Below are 24,040 nucleotides of genomic sequence, written 5' to 3'. Positions count from 1 at the left end.
GTCCTGTGCTTAAGAAAATGGGTCATTGAGAAAATGCAAAGTGTTCTCTGAATGACAGCCATGCCCAGCGAACAACCTCTTGTGTTCACCAAGCAGCAGAGCAGCCACTCTGTACGGGACCTAGAAGTTAGTGGCAATAGCTGTAGTAGCAATGCCTACTACAGTGATTCCCAGCTTCTACGGCAATCAGCCAGGTATGGCACATACATACTTACATTCGTCCATGATAGACCAATGTACCTGTGTAAAAATATCAATAACTGGAATTCAGTTTTATAGTGGTTCTAAAGTCAAAATCTTTTTTGTCTTAAAAAACATCCGCTGTTCTGCCCCCTCTCCCCCTAAACACTTACTTGTCGCCTCTCACCAATCCAGCACTGTCCCCGGCTGCAGCACTGCTGCTCTCTCTTCCTGGTATTACAGGAGATGCAGGTGGCAGCAGGAGTCATAGGCTGCTGTTGCTGTCAGTCAAATACTGTGAGGAGGGAGCAGGGGGCATGGCCGAGCTGCACTGTGTGTGTCTATGGAGGCACACTTACCGGTGCCCCTTTAGCAGCCAACTTGCTGAGGGGGCCCTCAGAAGAGAGGAGGAGCGGACAGCGCCAATGGGGGACTCCAGAAGATGAGATAAGAGACCACTCCATGTAGTATCGTTCCACAGACAGGTACGTATAACTACTTTAATATAATTTTAAGATCAAATTTTATTAAAACCTTCTTTTTGGAAGACAGTTCACACCTTTTAACTTGAAGTCTGTGTTATACTATGAAAAGCAAGAGATGATTGATTCATCCTGATTTAAAGGGAACAGTTGTTTTGATCTTTATAATTTTAAGGTCCTACTTAAAAGGTGAAATTCCATCCAGCTGGGTGTTCACCAGTATAATTGCACAGTAATATGGACATATAGCTTGATCACTGATCACATAGCAATGTTCCGTTTTCATTAGCAAATGATATTTAGTAGCTGAGATTATCGGACAAATGATCGTTCATTTTTTTTTTTTTTGTGCATGCTAATCTCATATTGAAAATGAAGAGTTTACTAAACTTACCAAAATTCTCGTATGACAGAATAAAAAATCGGAAGTGATGTAATGTGTTGCAGTGTATTTGTATATTTGAACAACAACTGTACTGGTTAAACAAAAAGCGTGTGATCTGTTATCGTACAAGAAAAATTTTCGTACTTGTCCGATCAGACAATATCGGATAAACTGTCGTGATGGGCTCTCGAAAGCTCTGTACTAATGGTCAGATTACCGTACAATCGTTTCGAAAGCGGAATTTTTCATACGATTATCAGATATTTGTGTACAAAAGGTTTAAAATTGGGACTAACAATGGTAAATTGTCCCTGTGTTGGTGGGTCACTGAAAGCAAAAAAAAATGTTACTACTAACCCAGTCCTCTGTGTAGGAGGCACGCTGTCACTTGTAAACACAGATGATGGCACACAAAGTTGTCTTTTGTTTTTAGAACAAGGCCTGTGTCCTGTCAGAAAGCCGCTACCCATCAGAATATGTAACTGAAGTGACATTCCAGCACAGCCATCTTGGTACACCCACACTCGCCTGCAGTAAGCCTACAGTCAGAAGGCCGCAAGCGGACATCTTTTTACACCCACATTGCATGTCACACTTATTTTTACCAGTAAACGGACCTTATATTGTGAAGTACAGTGTTTTGATGTTGAATTTTAAAAGCAGCGGCATGCCTGCTGATCTCACAGGTTTGCTAATCTGACAGAAGACTGCTGCTTTTAAGATTGAGCATCAAAAGAGCTTGACGGATTTGAAAAGACTATATTTCACGATATAAGCTCAGTTTACTGGTAAAAATAAGTGTGAAATGCAAGACTCCGGTGGGTGTAAAAAGATGTCCACTTGCCGCCTTCTGATTGTAGGCTTACTGAGGACGAGTGCGGGTGTACCAAGATGGCCGTGACAGAACATCACTTCGGTTGCACTTCCTGATGGGTAGCAGCTTTCTGATAGAACACCTGCAGTGAGCAGAGTGCTAGTGCTGGAGATGGCGGTGTCAAGAACCACATTGCTGTGGACAAAAAATAATCCTTGCCGACTGGAGTGACACTGTTTCACCTATAAAATTATATAGGACAATTTTCCTGGCAGTTTTGGCTGAATTTTGGTTTGGTTTCAACAGAACCCCTCATTTTCCACTTCTTGATTAGAGTTTGAACACTGCTGATTGGCATTTTCAATTCCTTGGATATCTTTTTATATCCCTTTCCTGTTTTATACAGTTCAACTACCTTTTCCCGCAGATCCTTTGATAATTCTTTGGCTTTCCCCATGACTTAGAATCCAGAAATGTCAGTGCAGCACTGGATGAAAGATGCAAGGGTCTGTCAGGAGTCTAGAAACTCATTGACCTTTTATACACACACACTAATTACAAGCAAACAGATCACAGGTGAGGATGGTTACCTTTAATAGCCACACAAACCCCTTTGTGTCAACTTGTGTGCATGTTATCAGGCCAAAATCACCAGGGTATGGTGATATGCCCTCCCACCACCTCTCAAACAGTTCTGAAAAGCAATCCAAGCATGGATCACTTTTCAGAGATGCTGTAGTCAATTTCACACATGTAAATGAGCCCTCAAAGAAAAATATCCCATTTGATCTTCAATTTTGAGAAATACTATGATGCCTAAGTGAATATTGGACTTTTTAGGAGAGAACCTTAACAATCCTTCTCTCTTTTTATTGAAAGTCTTCATAGTCCATGTGCTACTTCAGTCTGAGGGGTTGATTTGCTAAAGGCAAATAGACTGTGCACTTTGCAAAGTGCAGTTGCTCCAGAGCTTAGTAAATGCCAATCACATGCCAAGAAAAAGGAAAAACAGCATTTTTACTTGCACATGATTGTATGATGGAAGTTAGCAGAGCTTTTGCTCATTTACTAAGCTCTGGAGCAACTGCACTTTGCAAAGTGCATAGTCTTTTTGCCTTTAGTAAATCAACCCCTATCTGTCAAGTCCACATAAGAAGGCCAATCAAAAGATTAATAAACAGACACTTTTCTTAGCACTTAAAAGGTATTGTAAGAATAAAGGACATAACTAAAATCCAAATTCTAAAACAGTAAATGCTATTAATCTAGAAGAATGGAGCACTAGCCCTGGTTTTATGAGGTGATCCTTCTCCTTTAACCACTTCCCGCCCGGCCCATAGCAGATGACGGCCGTGCGGTGGTTCAGTTATCCTGACTGGGCGTCATATGACGTCCAGCAGGATAATATGCCGCCACGCGCCCGCGCGGGCATGCTTCGCGACGATCGGTGGAGCGGTGTGTCAGTCTGACACACTGATCTTGGTAAAGAGCCTCCGACGGAGGCTCTTTACCACGTGATCAACCGTGTCCAATCACGGCTGATTACGATGTCAATAGGAAGAGCCTGTCAGACGCGAGTAGAGGAGAGCCGATTGGCGGCTCTCCTGACAGGGGGGGTCTGCACTGATTGTTTATCAGCACAGCACCCCCTCAGATGACCACACTGGACCACCAGGGATCGCCACTAGGACCACCAGGGAAGGGGGCAACATGTGGATGGCCAGGTATGTACCCCATGGCCATCCACATGTGCCCAATGTGCCCAGTCAGTACCCAATTGGCACCATTATTTTGCAGTGATGCCCAGCAATGCCACCCTTAGGGGCATCAGTGCCACCCATCAGTGTCATCAGTGCCACCCATCAGTGTCCACCGGTGCCACCTGTCAGAGCCCATCCATGCCCATCAGTGCCCACCTATCAGTACCCATTAGTGCCCATCCATGCCACCTATCAGTGCCACCCATAAGTATCCATCAGTGCCACCCATAAGTACCCATCAATGCCACCTATGAGTGCCCATCAGTGCCACCTATGAGTGCCCATCAGTGCCACCTATGAGTGCCCATCAGTGCCGCATACCAGTGCTACCTATCAGTGCCCATTAGCACCATCTATCAGTGCCGCCTATCAGTGCCCATCATCAGTGCCTGTCAGTGCCACCTCATTGGTGCCACCTCATCGGTGCCCATCAGTGCCCGTCAGTGCAGCCATATCAGTGCCCTTCAGTGCAGCCATATCAGTGCCCGTCATTGAAGAAGAAAATGTTCTTATTTACAAAAAATTTTAACAGAAACAAAGAAAAACTTTTTTTTTTCCAAATTTTCGGTCTTTTTTTATTTGTTGCGCAAAAAATAAAAAATGCAGAGGTGATCAAATACCACCAAAAGAAAGTTTGATTTGTGGGAACAAAATGATAAAAAAATTGTTTGAGTACAGTGTTGTATGACCACGCAATTGTCATTCAAATTGCAACAGCGCTGAAAATTGGCCTGGGCGGGAAGGTGTCTAAGTGCCTGGTATTGAAACGGTTAAACTCTAGCTCCAGTAGGTATTAAGAGAACCCACCAAAACAAATGAAGGGAAGTAAAGGGTTAACCTCCTCACCTAATAACAGAACCTTCATTGCACACCCAGTCTCAGTCTTATTTACTGCCGGGCAGACATTATAAGGCTTTATTCACACTTATGCATTTTTAGTGCTTTTTGCATTTTGGAGATTTCCACTACAGCCCATTTAACATGGTTTCCTATGGAACACGTTCTGTAGAGCAAATCTGCAAAATGCAAAAAGCACTAAAAATGCATAGGTGTGAATCAAGCCTAACTCCGCAACTGGAGACAAGTTCAACAAACAGTGCAGGGATATCTGAAGATAGCAGCGCTCCGGCAACCTGTCACAGGGGAAGATCGGTGTCTGTCCAGCAATAAATAAGGCTGAGCCTAGTGTGCAGTGAGCTCTGTATCATGTGAGGCGATTTAAATATTTACTTCCCTGCATTTGCTTGTTGCTACTGTTGAAGAAGAGAGGACGAGCTGCTCCAACTCCAAGTGCGCCCCTGCATCTACACAGAGCCACTTCGCCCAGGGCAGGTGCCCCTTCCGCCCATGCCTTGTACCAACCCTGCTTAGCACTATCAGCCTGAAACAGGAAACACTTTTAGGCTTGATTCACATCTATGCATGTTGCTTTTGAGCGTTTCTGCAGTGTTTTTTGTGGTGCTTGCCGCGTTTTTGAGCAGCGTTTTTGCAGCATTTTTACAGCATTTTTGCCGCGTTTTGCGTTTTTTTTTCTACAGTTTTTTTAGACTGTATACAGTCTAAAAAAAAAAAAAAAAAAAAAAAAAAACGTCAAAAACGCTGTAAAAATGCTGCAAAAACGCTGTACTTGCGTTTTTGATGCTGGTCCATTGAATTCTAAAATGCATTGATGGAACCAATGTTAAAAAATTCCCATGCATTTCTGCAAAATGCAAAATGCATCAAAAAACGCATTAGTGTGAATGGAGCCTAACTGGTAGAATCTACAGGAAAGAAACTCTGCAGCAGATTCACAAGAAATTATTTGCTGAAAAAAAGCTGTGAGGATGCTAAGCATATTGAAAGAAAGGCTTTGAGTTTACATAGACTTTAAAGTAGACATGCGCACACTGAAATATTTCGTTTCGGAATTTCGTTTTCGCCCGAAAAATAAAATGTATTTAGTTACTCCCGAAATTCATTTTTATTTATTTCGTTTTTCGTTAAAAATTGCATTCGTCCGAAAATCCAAATTAATTAAGGTCGAATCTGTCATTGAAGGCTTATGGTGTCTGTCGAATGTTCAAAGAAGATTTGACGGAGCAGCTAAACTGTACGACGCCGTATAGTTTAGCTGCTCCGTCGAATCTTCTTAGAACTTTCAACAGACACCATAAGCCAAAGATTCGACGTTTGTATGTTTTTCGCTGCTTTGTCGAATCTTCGTCGTTCATGTTGAATGTATAAAGTTTAAACAGAAAATGGACTGGTGATAGTGATCACTGATCAGACAGGTAACAAGATAGGGTATATGAAAAAGTTAAGTTGAACTGTAGCTTGCTTCACTATTGTTCTGCTGCTTTGCTTATGCTTAATTGCTAAATAATTCAGGTTCTCTGACAAACAGACCAGCTAAGATTGACTGTTTTCTGAAATGATTCAGTGTGTGTCTCTCTCTGCTAGCAAATCATAAATGAAAGTAAGTTGGCTGTACGTGTGTACTTAGTTCTAGCTATTTTACTGCTCCTCCTCTTTGGTTACAATCAGCCAATAACATTCATCATCATCATTATTTTTATTTTACTTCCCCCACCCAATTCCAGCAGCGATCTTTTCTCCCCTACATCGAATCTTTTCTCTCTATGTAGAATAATCTTAGACTAATAGAGTTAAGGTTAGGCACATTCGACCACAGGTTTGATGGACACAGATTGTTATTGTCAGCATCATGTCGAATCTCCTATCTATATCGAACTGTTGTCGCAACGAAAACGAAAATAAAGCATTTGCTTATGTCGGATCTTTCGTTTTTCAGATTCTGCACTTTCGATATTGTTTGTTAAAACAATACCGAAAATACCTGAAATTCAGACGAAAATGCATTCGGACGAAAACGAATGCATATGTCTACTTTGAAGCGGACCTTGCATGTGAAGCAATGCCCTCATATTTAGGCCTAATGTACACTGGATGTTTTTACTGCTGCTGTTAGGTGCATGTGGCCTAAACGCTCCTGCATGTTATCCTGTGTGTCCATGAACACATATGTTTTTATAGGCAGGGGCTTTTAGAGGCAGAAGAAAACACCCATTGCCAGTGCGTCCAGTAGCAGCAGCGTTTCGGTAGAAAAAACGTTTAACGTGTGTGAACGTGTCTAAACGTGGGTTAACACTAGACGTGCCAAGAACTTGAACGCTAATTCATTTCAGTGGCCAGAATAAATGATTATTCTGGCCAATGAAATGATCTAACGCCCAAACACTTGACGCGCCTAAATGTGTTACTCGTGTTTTCTGCCAAAGCACTGCTGCCAGGAGGAGAGGCGACTAGGAGAGACGGACAAATGTCCAGAGTGCATGAGGCCTCAATGATAGCCCCTCCCTCATGCATAAATGCTGCTCTAAACTGAAAATAAATCTGTGGGGGAAACAAGTTAATTACTATACTTACAGTGCCTTGCAAAAGTATTCACCTCCCTTGGCTTTTCATCTATTTTGTTACATTACAGCCTTTAGTTCAATGTTTTTTTAATCTGAATTATATGTGATGGATCAGAACACAATAGTCCAAGTTGGTGAAGTAAAATAAGAAAAATATATACATAAAACTATTTTTCAGAAATAAAAAACTGATAATTGGCATGTACGTATGTATTCACCCCCTTTGTTATGAAGCCTATAAAAAGCTCTGGTGCAACCAATTACCTTCAGAAGTCACATAATTAGTGAAATGATGTCCACCTGGGTGCAATCTAAGTGTCACATGATCTGTCATTACATATACACACCTTTTTGAAAGGCCCCAGAGGCTGCAACACCTAAGCAAGAGGCACCACTAACCAAACACTGCCATGAAGACCAAAGAACTCTCCAAACAAGTAAGGGACAATGTTGTTGAGAAGTACAAGTCAGGGTTAGGTTATAAAAAAAATATCCAAATCTTTGATGATCCCTAGGAGCACCATCAAATCTATCATAACCAAATGGAAAGAACATGGTACAACAGCAAACTTGCCAAGAGACAGTCGCACACTAAAACTCACCGACTGGGCAAGGAGGGCATTAATCAGAGAGGCAGCACAGAGACCTAAGGTAACCCTGGAGGAGCTGCAGAGTTCCACAGCAGAGACTGGAGTATCTGTACATAGGACAACAATAAGCCGTTCGCTCCATAGAGTTGGGCTTTATGGTAGAGTGGCCAGAGGAAAGCCATTACAGCAAAAAACAAAATAGCACGTTTTGAGTTTGCGAAAAGGCATGTGGGAGACTCCCAAAATGTATGGAGGAAGGTGCTCTGGTCTGAGACTAAAATTGAAATTTTTGGCCATCAATGAATATGCTATGTCTGGCGCAAACCCAACACATCACCCAAAGAACACCTTTCCCCACAGTGAAACATGGTGGTGGCAACATCATGCTGTGGGGATGTTTTTCAGTAGTCGGGACTGGGAAACTGGTCAGAGTTGAGGGAAAGATGGATGGTGCTAAATACAGGGATATTCTTGAGCAAAACCTGTACCACTCTGTGTGTTTTTTGAGGCTAGGACAGAGGTTCACCTTCCAACAGGACAATGACCCCAAACACATTGCTAGAGCAACACTTGAGTGGTTTAAGGGGAAACATGTAAATGTGTTGGAATGGCCTAGTCAAAGCCCAGACCTCAATCCAATAGAAAATCTGTGGTCAGACTTAAAGATTACTGTTCACAAGCGCAAACCATCCAACTCGAAGGGGCTAGAGAAGTTTTGTGGGGAGGAATGGACAAAAATCCCAGTGGTAAGATGTGGCAAGCTCATAGAGACTTATCCAAAGTGACTTGGAGCTGTGATAGCCGCAAAAGGAGGCTCTACAAAGTATTAACTTTAGGGGGGTGAATAGTTTTGCACATTGACTTTTTCTGTTACTTTGTCCTATTTGTTGTTTGCTTCACGAAAAAAAAAAAAAAAAAGACATCTTCAAAGTTGTGGGCATTTTCTGTAAATTAAATGATGCAAATTCTCAAAAAATCCATGTTAATTCCAGGTTGTGAGGCAACAAAACATGAAAAATGCCAAGGGGAGTGAATACTTTTGCAAGGCGCTGTACCTTTCCACTGGCTTGCATACTGCAGGCGTTGATGTCGCCATTCTTCCAATGAGATACCGGGTAATGATGAGTAGACCAAATCTCACAGAATTACGCACCAGCACAGTGGAGGATTGGTGAGATTAGCGCTATGCAGCATTTCTTTGGGATCTCACTGGAGGGATGGTGATGTCACCCTCATCTAGGTGGCATAAATGGATGCTGGGGAAATACAAGTATATTAACAAACTTTTTCCCCCAACAACATTTTTAGCAAGGGAAGGAGGCCTTCACTAAATATGCAGATCTTGCTATTTAAGTAAATAAGAAGGAGATTGATTTCCAGTAAACTCCTGAAATATTTACAAATGTATTCATGAATATTCAATAAACCATCTCTTAAATAAAGATACATAAAGTAATACAGGCATGGTATTTTTGCTACAGAAATATACCCACCGGTACCGGATGTCCCTCCAGGATGGAGTCCAGCTGTCTGAGTTTGAGCAGTTCTGATTCAGGCAAATACCCGGCCTCTGCCCAAGCTGCATACAGAATGGGAGCTGCATGACCCTGGATGGAGACAAATAATGTGTCACCTTCATATTCCCACAGACTTTTATCTTTTACTTATACAAAACACACAATAAAAAAGAGTAGGCAACATAGCAACATGTGATAGATGGTGCAGAAGCCGCCATAAACAACCTGCTGTGCCCTCAGGGGATCTCTAGAACTTTCCCAAAACTTTTGTATGTTTACTATTAGCAGAAATAAAAGATATCAATGGTGTAAATAACTGAAAAAATTATACCCTAGAAAAAGATGCCTATAGTTTGTAAAAAGACTGGAAAGGTCAGCACAGGGACTTAGAAAATGTTCTACATCAATAGTCAGGAAGATTGCAGATAGAAGGAATCACTGTTGCTACTCTACTTCATCAGAATCAGTTCCTTACAATGGTGCAAATTATACGATAAAATAAACCGATGATTAACACTGGGCTGAATTGTAGGCTTCCTTTGAATTTGATGACACAGGTTCATGATTATACCATGGAAGCAGTAATGAACCATAGTGACGTCTCAACTGTGAAACATGATGGATGGAGTGCAATGTTTTTGTTGCTTTGCAGTCTCAGGGCTTGGATAGCTTTGAGAGATCAATAAATTCTAATTTGTATATAGAAATTTTATGGCAGGATATCGGGGTGTCCTGTGGCTTTAAACTAAAAATAAGTAATGTAATGCATTATACTAATGACCAAAAAAAACAAGGGTTACTAAACAACAAGATGGCTTATACATTTCATATAGTGTTCCTGAACTAAGCTCTATTGAATTGCTGGGGCATGTTCTGAAGCAGGCCATTCAAGCAAAACAACATACACTATACCAGGGCTCTCCAAATTTTCGAAAGCTAGGACCAATTTACTGTCCATTAGACTTTAGAGGGGCCAGACTGTGGCCAGAAGGAGTAACAATTCCCCATTGCTGGTAGTCAGGGGGAGTAAAAAAATGACATAATGCCTGTGGTTAGTGGGAGGAGGAACAGTGCCCCATCGTTGGTGACAGTGGGAGGAATAGTGCCCCATCATTGGTGACAGTGGGAGGAATAGTGCCCCATCATTGGTGACACTGGGAGGAATAGTGCCCCGTCATTGGTGTCAGTGGGAGGAATAGTGCCCCATTGATTGTGTCAGTGGAAGGAATATTGTCCCATCATTGGTTTCACTGGGAGAAACAGTGGCCTATCATTGGAGTCAGTTGGAGGAATTATGCCCCACTGTTGGTGACGGTGAAAGGAATAGTTTCTCATCATTGGAGTCATGGGAGTAATAGTGCCTAGAATCAGTGCACTGTACTATACCTAGACTAGTTTTGGATACAGAAAAGAACAAGGTATGATATGATTAGTTGCCCTAGTAGCTTTTGCTATCAGTCTCTAAACAGGCTATTCAAGAAAGAAATGGTAATATCATAAATTTTATGTGTCAATAATAATTTTTTAGACAAAATTCAGATCCCATTTTTGGAACTATTAATGCAAACATCTAGAAGATTTTTTAAAAGTATTCTTATGATGGTGTACCTTTGGGGCCATCGATTCTAATTTTGCATGTAATCCATACCTTAGACATTACAAAACGATCATTGTTGGGATTCTTGGGGTCTTGAGCCTTATACTTCATGACATGGAAGAACAGCACAGACATAATTTCGGCTGCGCTGCAACATGATGTTGGATGTCTAGGAGTAAAATGAAACAATGATATGAGAACATTAAAGATAACCCATGGCCAATGAACTATTGTTTCGTTTAAAGTACATACACGGAGGTACATTCCAGATGCATTAAAACAAAAGGCATGAAAGGTTTTACAGTATGTATACATTATAAAGCAGCCATAGCCTGAGTAGACAAGCATGTCCCCTACCAGCATACATCAGAAGGGCCCTTGCTCTCTATGTGTAAGCAGTGGTCTCCCTGCAGAGGTCTGACACCCCCCCCTGTTAAGTCAGACCTATAGTTCTGCAGCAAAGCTCATGGTTACAGCTGATTGGAGATCTCTAGCTCTAGCAGGTGGTGGGTGTGTCAGACCTCTGCGGAGGTGCCACAGCTTCCACACAGAGAACAAGTGTCCTTCTCTGTAGAATGCTGATATGGGACAGGCTTTTAGGCTCAGGTTGTGGCTTCTTTATAAAGTAAACAAACTGCAACACTTTGCACCCTTTTTGTTTTGATACACTTGGAATGTACTTAGCTGTTTAAGGCCTCATTCACATGGGGTGTATTACAGTGCGTAGCTGTGTGAGGGTCGTGTTTACCCACACAGGGATGCACAGGTGTTCCACATATTCCCATGCAGGCAGACCTATTCCTGTCTATTGGGACACAGCGGCTGCATTGACACAGCCGCTGCTTCCAATTTGATAACTGTGCAGGTGTGCGGCCCCAAACATACACTGTGTGCATTTCAGGATGTCCACCTGAACCTGCATAGATGTACTGTAATACACCACATGTGAACAAGGCCTTAAGCTGAAAGTTTAGTTTGAGTCTTAAATTAGAACTGCAGGCAAAAACTTTTTTTTTTCATTTTGGATAGAGCAAGGGAGAGTTATAAGCCCAGTCAGATTTTTTTTTTTTTCTTGCCATCTTTGGCCCATTGCGGAGATTTCCCTTCACTTCCTGTCCCATAGCTAAACAGGAAGTGAGAGGAGATCCCTGCAAATTAAGGGAATTTCTTGGGGACCCCAAGGTCACCAGAACTAGTGTCCCCATTGGAAGATTCCCCCTCATTTCTGGGGACAACCCAAAATTTGGGATTTTCTTTTACTTTAACTTTCAATGATAATGATAAACAGAACAAATAGAGAGGGTGAATCCGGGGGTACAGACAGCAATAAAAACTGTCAAGCATTCTAATCCCTCTCCACTCTATCCAAAACATAAAAATAGTTATGATAGTTATAATTTAAATCTGATTGGTTGCTTTGAGTGCCTCTGCTTATACTGTATTTCTGTTTTCATTTTGCAATGCACTTTAACATTTTAGGATCATGGATTTGTCAGAACAAAAGTCGCTGCAGTTGAACATCTGGTATTTATTTCTACTTTGGAAAATATAAAAAGCAGACCACGTAGTTCCAACGTTCGCTAATGATCGCCCTATACGCTTTTTGTTTACACAAGACTCATAATCCACATGCATGTTAGAACTTAAACATGCTGGAAAATTTGATTACTCATCCCTACAGTGCAGAATGAATGTTAAGAGTTAAGATATACACACACAAACATATTTCTCACCAAACAAAAAAAATTAGTCATAATTAGTACGTGCGGGTTTAACATTTTCAATCCTGCAAACTCCACCAGTACTTATCCAAATTCTACTGCTGTCTTCTCTTCACATCCTGAAATAATGAGCGGGCACAGGTGAGAACACACCCTTTAGCATAGAAATCTGTCAGGAAACACATAGCAGAATCATACTTACCTAGGTCCCCCAGCCGGCTTTAACCAGTGGCGGCTGGTGCTCAAAATTTTTTGTGGGGGGGCGCAAACAAACTGAAAAATACTGAAACCCCCCCCATCAATTGCATCCTCACCGCGCCCCTCAAATGCAGCCATTGTGACCATCAAATGCAGCCACTGTGCCCATCAAATACAGCCACTGTGCCCATCAATTGCAGCCATTGTGCTCATTAAACGCAGCCACTGTGCCCATCAAATGCAGCCACTGTGCCCGTCATATGCAGCCACTTGTGCCTGTCAAATGCAGCCACTTGTGCCCATCATATGCAGCCATTGTGCCCATCAAATGCAGCCACTGTGCCCATCAAACGCAGCCACTTGTGCCCATCATATGCAGCCACTTGTGCCCATCAAACGCAGCCACTTGTGCCCATCATATGCAGCCACTTGTGCCTATCAAATGCAGCCACTTGTGCCCATCAAATGCAGCCACTTGTGCCCATCAAACGCAGCCACTTGTGCCCATAAAATGCAGCCACTTGTGCCCATCAAATGCAGCCACCTGTGCCCATCGTATGCAGCCATTGTGCCCACCGACCCCCCCCCCCTCGTGGCTCTGGCAGTACCCAGCCCCCCCCGTGTGCGGCTCTGGCAGCAGCCCCTCGCATGCGGCTCTGGCAGCACACACCCCACCCCCCCGTGCGCGCGGCTCTGACAAAGGGGACTTACCGGAGCAGCTCCTCCAGCGTGTCTCCTCCGCTCCTCTTCCTAAGCGCCAGGCATCCAAAGGGGTGGCCTGGCGCTTTGGCCAATCAGGAAACAGGTCTACCGCCCTGTCTCCTGATTGGTGGGAAGGAGTAAAAATAGCAAAAATGAATTCGCTATCGTCACACAATTAATTCACTCCACCCCAAGCCCAGCCTATTTTGAAGCCTATTAGAGCCTCAGGATTTTTATTAAGCCCTCTGATGTAAGGTGAACTATGATGGGTACTTTCATGGAAGGGGGACTTTGATGAAGATTCTCATATAAGGTGGCGGGGGGGACTCTGATGTAGGGAGGACTCTGATGAGGATTCTCATATAAGGTGGTGGGGGGAGGCTCTGACATAAGGAGGACTCTGATGGGGACTCTCATGTAAGAGGGAGATTCTTATGGGGATTCTCATAAAAGGAGGACACTGATGGGTTGAAGTTTATTTGGAATTTTTTTGCTATGTTTATTTATTTAATTTATTTATTACAGGTACTTATATAATGCCATCAATGTACGGTGCGTTTTACAAATGTATTATACATTCACATCAGTCCCTGCCCTCAAGGAGGTTACAATCTAAGTTCCCTAACTCACATTCATTCTGGGGCTAATTTAGACAGGAGCCAATGAACCTACCAGCATGACTTTGGAGTGTGGGAGGAAACCAAGAGTACCTGGAGGAAACCCACACAGGCACAGGGAGAACATGCAAACTCCAGGCAGGTAGTGTTGTGGTTAGGATTCGAACTGACATTCACTGATGTTTTTCTTTTGTTTTTCTAAATCAAGGGTCTCCAAACTTTCTAAACAAGGGGTCATTTTACTGTCCTTCAGACTTTAGGGGGGCATGACTGTGGCCAGTAGGAGTAGAAAATGCCCTGGTGTCAGTGGGAGTAAACAATGCTACAACTTTAGTGGGAGGAAAAGTGCCCCATCATTAGTGTCAGTGGTAGGAATAGTGCCCCATCGTTGGTGTTAGTGTCAAGAATAGTGCCCCTTCGTTGGTGTCAGTGGGAGGAAAAGTGCCACATTGTTGGTGTCAGCGGGAGGAATAGTGCCCCCATCATTAGTGTCAGTGGGAGGAATAGTGCCCCATGGTTGGTGTCAGTGGAAGGAATAGTGTTCCATCATTGGTGTCAGTAAGAAGAATAGTGAACCATTGTTGTTATCAGTGGCATGAATTATGCCCCTATTGGTAATGTCAGTGGGAGGAATAGTGCCCCATCGTTGGTGTGAGTAGGAGGAATAGTGCCCCATTGTGGGTGTCAGTGGGAGGAATAGTGCCCCATCGTTGGTGTCAGTAGGAGGAATAGTGCCCCATCATTGGTGTCAGTGGGCAGGAGAGAGCTCATCATTGGTATCAGTTGGAGGAACAGTGCTCCATTGTTGATGTCAGTAGGAAGAATAGTGCCCCAAGGGCCGGATAAAGGCAAACTGGGCTGCAGTTTGGATACCAACATATTCTTTCATTTAAATTTGAATCCTTCATTTATAAAACTGATATTTTTTTCCCCGCTGTCTACACTTACAATGCAGGGCACAGATGGAGGGGGCCAGCCAGAGAGAGGTATAAGGTAAGTCTTACACAGTATTCCTCATCTCCTAGAGTTAATGAGAATTTACCCCTTGAAGAGCGAGGGGGGCCTACTGCAAGGTTACTTTTTTGTAAAACCCAAAGTCAGGCTTTGAAGCATATCCAGTCTTCAGATGTGATGGCTGCATTATTTTTTATTTAAAACCTGATGATCCTGTCACTAACACACTTCCTGTTCCTTTGTGTTTACACTCACTGCTCCAAAGTATCTATGGAAGGAGCCATGGCTGTCACAGGCTGGACTTCAAACATGTCTGCCTTTGTTCATCTCCATTACACAGTGGATTGATGGGACTAATAGTTTACACAAAAAAAAAAAGATAAAGATAAATGTTTGTGCTTTCTTTTTATCTCACATGAAGTGACAAGAACACAGGACTTCTGTACTTGCTGAAAATGTTCTTCACCTGAAAAGTGAAAACCAATGCAGCCACCACATCTGAAGAGTAGTAAGTTTCAATATATAAAATGTTTCGTTCTGGGTATAGACATGCCCAGTCTGCCATTAAATATAAGTAGCTTGATGCTCGCCCCCTTTTGGATAGCAAAGGTTAAATGTTAAATTTGTCGAGGGAGAGGGGTTTAAATATATTTTTATTCCTTGCTCCTGCAAGCTTTCTACAGTACCTGCTAGACAACTGGTCCCATTAGGTCATTCCTCTTTAATGGTTGTGCAGCTGCCCTCTCGCCAGCATCATCAGCTACAATAAAGGACCACTAGCCCTGCATTGTATATGAGGACGTCAAGGGTTCATACACATGTCGGCAATGGAGGAGAGTGCAGGAGAGGGCAGCTGTCTGTGGAGTAAGGAATAATAGGATATGTATTCCTCTATTTTCCACCTCCCCTAAATTCAGCAAGCATTTAACCCTAGCTATCCGGATGGAAGCTACAAACTGCTTATAGTTAATGAATCACCAGATTTGTGGTTTAATTCCAGGTGTGTTCTGGTCAGTCCATTGATGTGATGGGCCCTTCATCTTCTGCTCCTGTGTAGCAGTGGAAGGTCCTTATTGCAGTTCAGAACAGCGCTCGTGTAAGGACATGCAAGATATGGATTGAATGGCACTGCAGGTCACCCAACCTAGAAGAGGGCCATCTACTGGAAGAGAGGACTTTCTGTGGAGGTAGTGTCAGATTGAAGGTGAGTACTGCAGCAAATGCTTCCTTTCTTCTGGTGGGGGGGGGCCCGGTTGGCCAAACGAATTTCGCTTTACTCTTGCCAACAAATTATTCCCCTAAAGGCCCATACACACAATCAGACTTTTTGACAACAAACATGCAAATTACCTGTTTTAAGGAAAAATCCGACCGTGTGTACTTTCCATCGGACAAACTTTTTCGGTTTTCATCGGACAAATGTTCACTGTGCAAACAGACAAACTTTCCGGCAACAAAAGTCCTATGGTGCAAAATACTATCATGTGTACAAAAGTCCATTGGACTTTAGTCCAAAGTACAAACACGCATGCTCACAACCAATGCAAAAGATCAGACAACAATACGGAAGTTGACCAAAGGGTGGCGGTAAAGAGCTGAAAAACCACATGATTTGATGAAAGTTGGCTGAAAAGGTCCTGCCGTGTGTATGCATACCAAGTTCATGGCCAACGCCCTTTGGACAGAAATCCACGGAAAAGTTTGTTTGAAGTCCGATCATGTGTATGAGGCTTTATACTTTATTACAAGCTAAAGTAAAAAATATTTTAATAAATACATTTATTCTAAGGTAATGGTCCTGAAACAATACTCAAACATCGCCATCATGATAATTAACAATAGCTGCACTTTGCAGCACCCTTAACACATTGATAATAAGCCCTGTTATGCAACGTAAATAATTCTTGAACAATTTCATAGATTGCGCTGTTCTGAGGTGACTGCAATAGTTCACCATCCTTCCCTTTACTGGGCCCCTTACACAATGACCACATGTGTCATAACAGGTCAATACTTCCACAATGTGGTCAGATGTGATCACTCAATACTGTGCTAATCATGTTCCTTTCACACTACCATAGATTGCCCCAAGAATTCCAGTGGCGTTAACAATGCAAACTCAGTATGATTGAGCTGTTTTAGGACAAGGCAAGTAAAGGCTGTTTACAGGCCTGGCTACCCACAAGGAATGAGAATGCCAGCTCATCATAATCTAAATCAACAATAGCAACATTTCTTCTGAATAGATTTTTAAAAGGAATTAGACTGGAGGGGAGCTAAGTATAGGCAAGGGCATACAAACAGTACTATATACAAAAATTTTAATATTTCAAGGGATTTTTTTTGCTGGCATGAAGCTGATGATGATGATTTTCTCCCCTCTTAGATTGTAAGCTCTAAGGAGCAGGGCCCTCTGATTCCTACTGTATCAAATTGTATTGTACTTGTACTGTCTACCCTCAAGTTGTAAAGCGCTACGTAAACTGTTGGCGCTATATAAATACTGTATAATAATAATAATAATAATTTTCTTTTTTATTGATAAGATTTTCATTGATAAGATTTGAAGAGATATTGTTTAAAAAAAAAAAAAAAGTTAATTCAGGTTAATAAAATGCAAAAATGAAATAGTTCAAAATTAAAGTTGCCTGAAATACAAGAAGAGCTATAATACTTACCTTTCGGGTAGCCTGTGTCTCCTACCTTCAATAAGTACAGGAACCAAAAGAAAGATGTGCCCCAAGGGGGATAATATGGGCAGTGTGTCACCGGGAAATAGATGGATGGTGCAAACGTCAGATACACAAATGTTGTTAAAAATTTATAACAAAAGTTTATTGAATACAAAATATACATAAACATCTATAATATAAAATCACGTGAGTAGAAGAGACAATGAACAATAGTAATCAAACTGCTAAGGTGCATTGGTATGTCCTCCCAGCAAATTCAAGGATGACCCGCTGGGGTGAGAATACGGCAGCACGTGATACTCTACATGTTTCGGAATATAGAGAGGTTATGTTCCCTCTATACAGTGTATTTCCTTCTTCAGGAGTTTCGGGGAAGCAGTTTTGATATTTTTCTAGAAAGAAGAAAAGGGGATATATGTATATAAGGGTACAGATCAGTCATTGTATTTAGCACCAACATAGGGTATAAAAACATTATGTCTAGAAGTATGAGAGACTGTTAAATTACAGACAAGGCATGAGGACAGTACAAAATCTCAGACTGAACAAGCATATGTGTGTAAATGTACTCACAGAGCATACGACTCTTCAGCATATATACTGTACATACTGGTATACCAAGAGAGGGACTCTCACTTCCTAGAGTCCAGAGGATTACATCAATTTGTTAAGAATCCAAGTACTGGGTATGGTTTGATGGATGAAAACCCAGAAAGGAGAGTGTAAGATGGATTGCAGATTCTGGCCTTGGTAATGATCCCCGCAGAGACGGCAAGCCAGGGCTCACAAGAGCCACCACTGCTGGGCGGACTGCACACACATCTGCAGAGTCAGAGACAAGGAAGGGGGGGGTATTTTTTAAGAAATATGTATCTCATACTGGAGACATTGAGCTAGTGAAGTTTTGTATGCAAAAGAATTTTGCCTTAACAATATGTGTCATCACACAGCAAGGTGTGTAAAAAGCTGAAGCATGTGTGTGACAGATACAGTTGGCATTGACATACCTGGTCTCTGATGTTTAACAGTATAGACATATCCTGCAGGGAAAACTGGCTCCTCTCGGCTGTGTAGCAGAGGAGAGTGTGTGACAGGCCAGTGCTAAGTACTCTATCTAAGGTGGGGTGTGGCGCTTTGCAGGCCAATCATTGATTTGTAGGGCGGGGTAGGCTAGGGTGGCGTCAATACAGCTGATTGTCAACCAAACCGGAACGTGTTGTCTGGAGGAGACATCAGCTGTGTGCACATAGGCTGTGACGTCCGCCCACTGTGGCTCCTTGGCCTGGGCGACGGTTGACGCCACCGTGTCATGAGGCGCGGTGACGTCACTCGTCGACAGAGGCCGCCGACATGGAAAGGGAGCAGTCTGATGGAGTGAGAGTGGAGGATCCCCAGTGCGCAGGCGCGAGACAGGACGTCAAGCGCGTGCGCGTCAGCTCTGCTAAAGAGATGCTTCTGTCCCCAGGAACGGGAAGCAGAGGCCTTTCCGTGTTGGGGAGCACCGACGAGCCATTCCCACGGGTACATAACTCAAAGCCAGATCTGTGAATACAGTAATTTAGTTGGTATATTTGTTTTTAAGAGAATTGGATTTAACTTGTTCTGGACTGTTCAGAAGTAGGAGTTCCATCTTTACAATACAACCCTGAAAAAACACAAACATATGTAAATTTTCTAAATATTACAGTACAGATATTCATATAGGCTGGACAACGGGGTTTCTGTAGTTAATTAATCTAGTGAGCACATTTTGTTTTTGACCATAGTGACAATTAATTATTTCAAAGACACATCAATATGGGCCTAGTATAGAGACTAATGAGAAACATAATAAGAATAAGATTGAGAAAAATTGGAATGACAAGAATGGGGAAGCAGTGCATCAGCCCGGCACATGTAACCTGCATAGGCATAGAAATATTGAGATAAAAAACAGAAAATTACTTAATAAGTGGAAAAAAAAAAAAAAAAAAATTTCAGGAAATTAGATACTTGGGTGGAAAACAAGATAGGACAAAATAACTTGCTGTGACAGGCCATTATCCTATAATTCCTTGTCATAACCACCTGTAGAGAAACCAGGAAGAAAGGGTTTTAAATTAAAAGCCTCATTCAGGCCCAGTGGCATTAAGGTTGGATATCCAGCAGAGTTCCCGCTGTAGGAGGATCTTATTGAAATCCCCTCCCCGGGGACTCGGATGTAGGCGATCCAAAATCAACACTGAGATTTTGGGACATGTGCCGCCATGTACTTGGGCTACATGTCTGCCTAAGGGGACATCAGGGTCGGCAGATTGCATCGCCCTGAGGTGACGATAAATGCGTTGCCATAATTTTTGTAAGGTTTTCCCCACATAAAAGCAGTTGCAGTGACAGGTTAGTAGATACACCACTCCTGTTGTTTGACAGTTTGCAAAATGTTTCGGCACAAAAAGCTTGCCGTTTGGCAAGCATATATTTTTGCGTGTATCCATGCACCTACAGTAGGCACATGAACCGCAGTGGGATGTGCCCAGTGTAGTGCAGGGATCACCTCTGTCTTGTCCTTTGTACTCACTTTTGATTAATAAATCACCTACAGAGGTGGCGCGTCTGTATGTTATTGGGGGTCTGGGGGGTACCAAAGGGCCTATAGTCGGATCTGAAGTTAATAAATGCCAGTATTTTTGGCAAATCTGCCTAATTCTTTCGTGGTCATTTGTGTAGGTTGTAATTATTCTAGCCGGGCCCTCAATGGTGGATTTGGGTTTGGGAATTAGTAATTGGCATCTCTCTTTTTGGTTGGCACGTTTAAAGGCTCTTTTCAAACATTTGTGGCTATATCCACGTTGTAATAAACGACGTTTTAGTTTGTTGGCTTCCTGTTTGAAGTCTGATTGGTTTGAACAGTTCCGTTTAATTCTCAAGTATTCCCCGTATGGGATTGAATTAATTAAGGGTTTGGGGTGAAAGCTGGAAGAGTGGAGTACTGTATTGCCAGCGGTGGGTTTTCTGAATAATTTCGAAGATAATACATTGGATTCCTCAATTGAAATTTCAATATCTAAAAACGTGATGGTATTTTTATCCGAGGTCATGGTGAATTTGAGATTAAACAAATTTTTGTTGAGCGCTCGTAGGCACTCGTTAAGAAGGGATTGGGTCCCATCCCATACGATGAAGATGTCATCTATGTACCTGTGCCACATGAGGACGTGGCACAGGTACATAGAGAGATCCTCGTCGCTGAATATAGTTTTTTTGGGAAAAAACTATATTCATCGACGAGGATCTCTCTATGTACCTGTGCCACGTCCTCATGTGGCACAGGTACATAGATGACATCTTCGTCGTATGGGATGGGACCCAATCCCTTCTTAACGAGTGCCTACGAGCGCTCAACAAAAATTTGTTTAATCTCAAATTCACCATGACCTCGGATAAAAATACCATCACGTTTTTAGATATTGAAATTTCAATTGAGGAATCCAATGTATTATCTTCGAAATTATTCAGAAAACCCACCGCTGGCAATACAGTACTCCATCACTTGATATGGTACACAGGAATACCGCCCTCTCCTATGTGCCAAACGCTGCGCTCACAGACCTACCCCTCACTGACAGCTGCTGCTTAAATTAAACCAATGCAAAAATAATGATAAATGATTCACTAATGACTGCCCTCCCTCCAAGTGAAATCAGATAGCAGCGCTAATTATAAAAATGTGCATACATATGTGACTTAATCACAAACAAACTGAAAAGTGACAACCTCTTAAGTGTCATATAAATAATGAGCAAAATTATTCTAATGTGAAAAAATTAAACAGTGTATAAATTGGTAACATAAAAGTCCAATAAAATAGTGACGTAGTGATATGTGTGATGCTTCACAAATAATACAGATCTTCAGTGAGCAAAAATCTTCCACCACACCGCTGTGCACTGTGATCTCCTCTCCCCTTCAGCGAGCAGACTCACCAGCTATTTTTGCCTTACACTCTCGTGCTTGGCTCACAGGCTATTCCCACACAGTAGGGGTTACAGTGATAATTTCCACTCAATTCCTGTTGGATATCCAGAGCATATGCTAGCGTACTCTCCACATGAAACAAAGAAAAGCGAAGCAATAGTGCAGTAACGCAACAAACTTTAATAAAAATAACACTCTCCTCCACCATTAAACTCACATTTCAAAAACTTGAATCAAGCAGAATAGCACAGCACACATGGTCATCCCATGAATAAGTCCCTTGTGACGAAACATGTCGGGGTGTGGCTACGAGGCAATCTGACGCGCTAGACGTAGGACGCTGAGATAGGAGGCGCCATACGGGAAAGCGGGGAAGCGGCTCCAGGAGACGCGAGGAACGGGTGAGAGTCATCCGAACATCCGACTGCCTGGGTCCGCCGTGACCACCATACGTCCGGTTATTATTTGGAGAGTGTTTTTTGGTGATGACCATGTGTGCTGTGCTATTCTGCTTGATTCAAGTTTTTGAAATGTGAGTTTAATGGTGGAGGAGAGTGTTATTTTTATTAAAGTTTGTTGCGTTACTGCACTATTGCTTCGCTTTTCTTTGTTTCATGTGGAGAGTACGCTAGCATATGCTCTGGATATCCAACAGGAATTGAGTGGAAATTATCACTGTAACCCCTACTGTGTGGGAATAGCCTGTGAGCCAAGCACGAGAGTGTAAGGCAAAAATAGCTGGTGAGTCTGCTCGCTGAAGGGGAGAGGAGATCACAGTGCACAGCGGTGTGGTGGAAGATTTTTGCTCACTGAAGATCTGTATTATTTGTGAAGCATCACACATATCACTACGTCACTATTTTATTGGACTTTTATGTTACCAATTTATACACTGTTTAATTTTTTCACATTAGAATAATTTTGCTCATTATTTATATGACACTTAAGAGGTTGTCACTTTTCAGTTTGTTTGTGATTAAGTCACATATGTATGCACATTTTTATAATTAGCGCTGCTATCTGATTTCACTTGGAGGGAGGGCAGTCATTAGTGAATCATTTATCATTATTAATACAGTACTCCACTCTTCCAGCTTTCACCCCAAACCCTTAATTAATTCAATCCCATACGGGGAATACTTGAGAATTAAACGGAACTGTTCAAACCAATCAGACTTCAAACAGGAAGCCAACAAACTAAAACGTCGTTTATTACAACGTGGATATAGCCACAAATGTTTGAAAAGAGCCTTTAAACGTGTCAACCAAAAAGAGAGATGCCAATTACTAATTCCCAAACCCAAATCCACCATTGAGGGACCGGCTAGAATAATTACAACCTACACAAATGACCACGAAAGAATTAGGCAGATTTGCCAAAAATACTGGCATTTATTAACTTCAGATCCGACTATAGGCCCTTTGGTACCCCCCAGACCCCCAATAACATACAGACGCGCCACCTCTGTAGGTGATTTATTAATCAAAAGTGAGTACAAAGGACAAGACAGAGGTGATCCCTGCACTACGCTGGGCACATTCCAATGCGGTTCATGTGCCTACTGTAGGTGCATGGATACACGCAAAAATATATGCTTGCCAAACGGCAAGCTTTTTGTGCCGAAACATTTTGCAAACTGTCAAACAACAGGAGTGGTGTATCTACTAACCTGTCACTGCAACTGCTTTTATGTGGGGAAAACCTTACAAAAATTATGGCAACGCATTTATCGTCACCTCAGGGCGATGCAATCTGCCGACCCTGATGTCCTCTTAGGCAGACATGTAGCCCAAGTACATGGCGGCACATGTCCCAAAATCTCAGTGTTGATTTTGGATCGCCTACATCCGAGTCCCCGGGGAGGGGATCTCAATAAGATCCTCCTACAGCGGGAACTCCGCTGGATATCCAACCTTAATGCGACAATGCCACCGGGCCTGAATGAGGCTTTTAATTTAAAACCCTTTCTTCCTGGCTTCTCTACAGGTGGTTATGACAAGGAATTATAGGATAATGGCCCGTCACAGCAAGTTATTTTGTCCTATCTTGTTTTCCACCCAAGTATCTAATTTCCTGAAATTTTTTTTTTTTTTTTTTTTCCACTTATTAAGTAATTTTCTGTTTTTTATCTCAATATTTCTATGCCTATGCAGGTTACATGTGCCGGGCTGATGCACTGCTTCCCCATTCTTGTCATTACAATTTTTCTCAATCTTATTCTTATTATGTTTCTCATTAGTCTCTATACTAGGCCCATATTGATGTGTCTTTGAGATAATTAATTGTCACTATGGTCAAAAACAAAATGTGCTCACTAGATTAATTAACTACAGAAACCCCGTTGTCCAGCCTATATGAATATCTGTACTATAATATTTAGAAAATTTACATATATTTGTGTTTTTTTCAGGGTTGTATTGTAAAGATGGAACTCCTACTTCTGAACAGTCCAGAAC

At 42.2% G+C, this 24,040-nt stretch overlaps 1 protein-coding gene across 1 annotated transcript in view; it reads right to left on the bottom strand.

Annotated features, from left to right (window-relative positions):
- TKT (transketolase) overlaps nt 1-24,040 on the bottom strand; it is an 81,746-nt gene that overhangs the window by 42,798 nt on the left and 14,908 nt on the right. The window contains exons 2-3 of the mRNA XM_073592309.1: nt 10,796-10,913; nt 9,124-9,237 (exon numbers count right to left, since the gene is read on the bottom strand). Coding sequence (XP_073448410.1) covers nt 9,124-9,237; nt 10,796-10,913 — 232 coding nt within the window. The remainder of the gene's footprint in view (nt 1-9,123; nt 9,238-10,795; nt 10,914-24,040) is intronic.

The sequence above is a fragment of the Aquarana catesbeiana genome, linkage group LG07 (genome assembly GCF_042186555.1).
Source record: "Aquarana catesbeiana isolate 2022-GZ linkage group LG07, ASM4218655v1, whole genome shotgun sequence".
Classification (NCBI taxonomy): domain Eukaryota; kingdom Metazoa; phylum Chordata; class Amphibia; order Anura; family Ranidae; genus Aquarana; species Aquarana catesbeiana.
The sequence above is the reverse complement of the archived record's forward strand: the minus strand, read 5'-3'. Positions and strand labels throughout refer to the sequence as shown.